The sequence below is a fragment of the Durio zibethinus genome, chromosome 15 (genome assembly GCF_047325235.1).
Source record: "Durio zibethinus cultivar Kanyao isolate XHJ-2024 chromosome 15, ASM4732523v1, whole genome shotgun sequence".
In the NCBI taxonomy this organism is placed as follows: Eukaryota; Viridiplantae; Streptophyta; class Magnoliopsida; order Malvales; family Malvaceae; genus Durio; species Durio zibethinus.
Genome location: NC_143176.1, coordinates 14,951,392 through 14,957,005, shown reverse-complemented (window position 1 = coordinate 14,957,005; position 5,614 = coordinate 14,951,392). Strand labels below are relative to the sequence as shown.

Below are 5,614 nucleotides of genomic sequence, written 5' to 3'. Positions count from 1 at the left end.
TAGATAATAATAAAACTTTAATTATTAATAAATATTTAAAAAATACAATTGTCGATCAAATTATAGGAATTATAGGATGTCAGATCCATTTAAAATTTTGCATGCTTGATTAATACAAACAAATTGTTAAATCCAATGGTCAATTCATAAAAATATTAATCATACAAAAATTAAAAAATTTGTACAACAATTTGTTTTAACACAGATTAATTTTTACCCATATATATATATATATATATATATATATATACTTCATATTTTTATCAAAAAGGCCTAGGTCTGGAGGCAAATAAAAAGCTTGAAATCTCCATATCCTAAATTTAAATTTTATTATATATGAATTTGATTTAATTTTATATTAAATTTATCCAGTTATATATTAGATTGATATTTTATATCAAATACTTATTATTATAAATTTTCTTTGACTAATAATTTTATAAAAAAATTTCCATGTTTTGAAAAAAAAAAAAAAGAACAACCAAGAGCAGGTCCAGTTTCAGCGTTAATTGAGAGTGTACAATAGTATATTATTGAGATTGTAGAACAGTATATATTCTCAAGGTATCAAGACAATTTCCGCCCGACGGAAAAGTAAACATAGAAAAGTCTTATCCTTGGCGCAGCACATCAGCCGCCACGATGATATGTTCAGTATTAGACTTGCATCAAACAACACTACAGAAATATCTGTATATAAAGGAAGCAAGCAACGTAACATGATATCCCACAAACATAATAACTGATCATAGCTTTTCAGAGAAGTTGGAAAAGCAAAATCATGCCTTCATTTCAAATGGCAACCATATTTCTCCTCCTTGCTGTGATGATGCTTGGAGGATCCATTAATGCTCAGCTTAGCCCCACGTTTTATGCCAACACATGCCCTAACGTGTCCAGCATTGTACGAGAGGTGCTGGAGCAGGCTGTCCAAAATGACATCCGAGTTGGTGCCAAAATCATTCGTGCTCACTTTCACGATTGCATGGTCGATGTAAATTTTCATCCACTTTTCGATCCTCCCTATTTTTTTAATATGCGCCTGACTTACTTAAAAAGGAAGCTTGCATGCATGATTTTCAGACTCGCTTATGTTTTATCAGTTGGTAACAACCTATTTGTGGTTTGTGCAGGGTTGTGATGGATCACTTTTGCTAGATGATGATGATGCAAATGGCATAGTTAGTGAAAAGGATACGCCTCCCAACGAAACAATTGATGTAACCATTGTTGATGATATTAAAACTGCAATCGAGAATGCCTGCCCAGGAGTTGTATCCTGTGCTGATATTTTGGCACTTGGATCTCAAATTGGAGTTTCATTGGTACTTAATTACAGCATCCCTTAACTAATACTAAAAGATTTCTTTCTCTAATTAATGCAAATAATGTTTTTTTCTTTATCCTGGAAGGCTGGAGGTCCAACATGGCAAGTACCACTCGGAAGAAGAGACAGTAGGACTGCAAACCAAGCTGGAACTTCTGGAATCCCGTCTCCTTTTGACAACTTCAGCGAGCTGCAGCGAAAATTTAGAGATGTTGGACTTGATGATTCTACTGATCTGGTTGCTTTGTCAGGTAATTTCTAGCTTATTCTGAAAAAGGCAAAATAGAGCCGTTGGTTGAGTTGGTAAGGGTTGAATTCTTCGTTTGTAAGATATAGGTTCGAAATCTGCTGCTAGCAGTTTCTTTGATGGACGATCTATAAATCCAATATAAATTCTCTTTGAAATCTATGGCTAGACCTGACCCCTGGATTGGGTGAGGCTCCCTCGCCTTAAAAATTTTTAGAAGCAAATCGAACATCATGCTGAACACAAATTGCCTTGTGCTGCTTATATGTTGGATCACGAAAATTTTTGAACTTATAAACATGTTTATTGATTGTCAGGTGCGCATACATTTGGACGTGCTCGATGCCAAACTTTCAGCTTCCGCATTGGAAACGATACGACCTTGGACCCAACATTTGCCGAAGTACTTGGACAAATATGTCCTGAAGGCGGGAACGCTAATGTCTTGACAAATCTTGATTCAGTAACGCCTGACGATTTTGACAACAACTACTACATAAACCTCCAGAACAATCGTGGCCTTCTCCAAACTGATCAGTTTTTGTTTTCAACCACTGGAGCTAACACAGTCCCCATCGTCAACAGATTTGCTGGTAGCCAAAGTGACTTCTTTGATGCCTTCGTTCAATCCATGATCGCTTTGGGAAACATAAGCCCATTGACTGGAAGCAATGGAGAGATCAGGGCAAATTGCAGAAGGATCAACTAGAATGTTTCTGCACACCTATATTACATTATTGAGGGATACTGAAGATTTCCCAATATTTTATCAATTGTACAATAAGGGCAATGAAATGTTTTGTCCGGTTTATATGTTATCAAATTTGATGGCTTGAAGCAAAGTAAAAGTTAACATTTTCCTTTTTATTTTCTTATGAGCGGTATGAATTCTGTTTTTCCTTTGCCCTAGACTTGAAGATGAGATGCTCAATATAAGCATCCCCCGATTTCAAGATTAAGAATAAATAGAAAATTATACAAACAATAACCGGAGCTTAGCAAGCTCAATTGATTCCACTCCTCAGAAGTGGCATCCAGCAAGATTTGAGGTCCAACTTGCAATTCTTTCACCTATTCTCAAACTATGGCCTCCTTTAAACAAAAAATATTATACAAAAAATTGTTCATACTTATATAACTAAATACTAAATAGTAATAGCATATGTTAAAGTGAGATAACGGTGTTAATTATCAAGTACATCATAACTATGAGGAATCACAAAATTGGTAAATTCGAGAAATCAAATATAACTATACAAGGAAATTTGAGGCAAAATTCTACTAAGTACACTACTTCATCAGATAGAGATGAAGCACGTGTAGCTAAAGAATATTGAGCCACAGTTTATCCTTCCCTCTTATTAAAAAACCAAGAAATTACATGCGTATTAGAAGCCAAAGAGTTGATTTCTGCAATGATATGTCCCAATAGAAAAACAACTTCAACCTTCTCCCTTGAATTCCAAAACCGCTTGAAAAGAATCAGTCTCAGTGGTCACATCAGAATTTCCAATATCTTGTGTAACAAATCACTCTCATCACAACCATAATTTCCCAAGCAAACACTGAAAAAAAAAAAAAAATCTATCAAGAGCACGTCAATTTATATTAACTCAAATCCAAAAATTTTGGTGAGATATTTATTTTAGATTTTTTTTAAATTAGTTAGATATTATTTGATGAATAATAAAATTTGTAAGGCAAAAATTTTAAAAGACAAGAAATTCTTAGTTGACAAAGCTTAAAAATAATGAGAGTCTCAATAAAATTAGATAAAGAGAGAAAGATATAATAAAAGTTATAAGGTTTTACAAGATAAAACAGTGCATAGGATTAGAGGAGATTAAAATGATTTATATTGGTATATATGTTTCAATGTTTGGTGGATGGATACTTCATAGGACTAAAGTATATTGAGAGGATTCATAGATATATGTGAATGTTTTAGTTAAAAATATTTTATAACACTAGAAGAGAATGATAAAGTTATGGGTCTTAATATGAGTGCGTGATTGATTTAATTATATGATTGTAAATTTTATAACTAATAGATTTTTTCTCATATCCGTAGATGTAGGCAAATAGAGTGCCAACCATGTTAAATTATTATTTTTTATACAAATAATTTATAGTTGAATTATATTTTCACTTACTTAGATGTTTACTTGATTAGGGTTTTTAGCCTAACACACAACTATCTACGTAATTACAAATAACATATCCTAATCTTGAAACCAAATTGCCCTGAGCCTTAACAACATCAACATGTAATCTAAATCTATCCCTTAAAGCTTATGAATTAGGTCTTAAAATCATGCATATGTGAAATTTCTTTGGTTAACCGTTCCATATATTAAAGCATAGCCTTCCATACTTACATAAAGATTCAAATTAATCGTAAGGTATATAGTTTCATTTATATATGCAAAACTTTAATAGTTTAATTTATTTTATATATGGTACAAATTTCAGAACAGAAATAAACACTACTTAAAATGCTTTTAGAAGGAAAGTCTATATAATTAAATTCAAGACTATTTTTTCTTATATTGAGCTATATTCACGAATTGTTGCAGCAGGAATAATTAGGACTTCAAAAAAGTGTGGCTTTGTTAATTATAAAATATAAAATTTTTACTCATAAAGGTTATTAGTTCAATTGGTAAACAAAATGAGCTATCTTTTTTTGTCAATCAAAATATTCTAAAAATAAAATTTTAAATATATTACATTGATATAGGAGATTATGTTTTTAAAATCTTTTAAATGAGGGAATTAGATCCAAAAACATTTTGAGAATAATTTTGATTGTATTGTCAAAAAAAAAAAACTTGAAATTTCTCATGAATGTTTGATAATTTTCCTTTGATTTGTTCAAACATGCATCTACTCTCATGAATATTTATCTAAATATAAAAGTATAAATTCTAAAAGTATTAATAGGGATTGACTTAAATACTTTTATAAATTTTTAAATTGAAATTTATTCTTAAATATATAACTTTTATTATTTATTTAAGTTTAATTTAAATCAATTAGAAAACTATTTAAAATTTTAATTTTAAAAGTGTTAAAAGTGATTGACAAAAATATTTTTAGTAAATTTTTTTTATAAATTTTAATTCAAGTGAATTTTTTATTATTAGACTTCTTTTTTAATAATTAGACTAAAAAAGTGCTAAAAGTAATTAATTAAATCCTTAATAAAATTTTAATTCCAAAAATAGTAAAAGTGATTGATTAAACTACCATTAGTAATTTTTTATAAATTTTGATTTAAATGATTTTATTTTTATTATTAAACTCCTTTTTTTATAAGTAAAATGAAATTTCACTTCAAATGAAAATACAAATACAATGATATAAAAGTTTATTGTATATAAGAATAAAATAATTATATAAAGTTTATTTCTTTGGTTATTACAAAAACAATTGTATATGCAGTGTATATTAATAAATAAATTCATTAAAAATAATCATAATTAAGTCATTTAAGCATATTTGATTTTTTTCTATTTTTTATCTTTCAATTTTTTGTTTCAATATATTTACTACATATGTATAATAATGATTTTATTATTTATATGTTTTATGAATTGATCATTTAATCATTAATAACATAATTAAATCTTTTTAATCCATTGAAATAATTTTTTAATATATCATTCTTACACTTTAGTAATTAAATTTTCTTTTGCATATTTTTCTTTTAGAATTTTATAATTGTTATTCTTGTGAACAAAAACTAATATCAAATCAATTACACCATGTTCACTAACAATTAGTATTTTGTGATTGATTGAATATTTTAATTGGATTTTTAACCTGTAGAATTAAATAATTCAGGAGATATTGGAGCTATCAGTAGCTCAAGATTAGGTACCTTAAAATTGCCGTAAAATTGTTCACCTTTATTAAAATAATAATTGCTTTAATTTTCTCTCAACTTTATCTTAATATGTTTATGTATTAGTAATTTATAACTCAAGATTATTTAATCTTTCTTAATTATATTAAATTGCTCACTTTTTTGTCATTCA

The 5,614-nt window shown here is 28.5% G+C and overlaps 1 protein-coding gene across 1 annotated transcript; it reads left to right on the top strand.

Annotated features, from left to right (window-relative positions):
• The first annotated feature begins 723 nt into the window (after nt 1–723).
• Nucleotides 724–2,441, top strand: LOC111302385 (peroxidase 15-like). The gene is made up of 4 exons (XM_022898312.2): nt 724–994; nt 1,134–1,325; nt 1,413–1,578; nt 1,892–2,441. Exons 1-4 carry the CDS (start codon nt 782–784, stop codon nt 2,281–2,283), a joined length of 963 nt encoding a protein of 320 aa, XP_022754047.1. The 5' UTR covers nt 724–781; the 3' UTR covers nt 2,284–2,441.
• The last annotated feature ends 3,173 nt before the right edge of the window (nt 2,442–5,614 follow it).

Bases quoted from the DNA above. Each gene is read 5' to 3' on its own strand.
- LOC111302385 (XM_022898312.2), top strand. From the start codon at position 782: ATGCCTTCATTTCAAATGGCAACCATATTTCTCCTCCTTGCTGTGATG. The intron at 995-1,133 runs GTAAATTTTCAT...TGGTTTGTGCAG, and splicing joins TTCACGATTGCATGGTCGAT to GGTTGTGATGGATCACTTTT. The intron at 1,326-1,412 runs GTACTTAATTAC...TTATCCTGGAAG, and splicing joins CTCAAATTGGAGTTTCATTG to GCTGGAGGTCCAACATGGCA.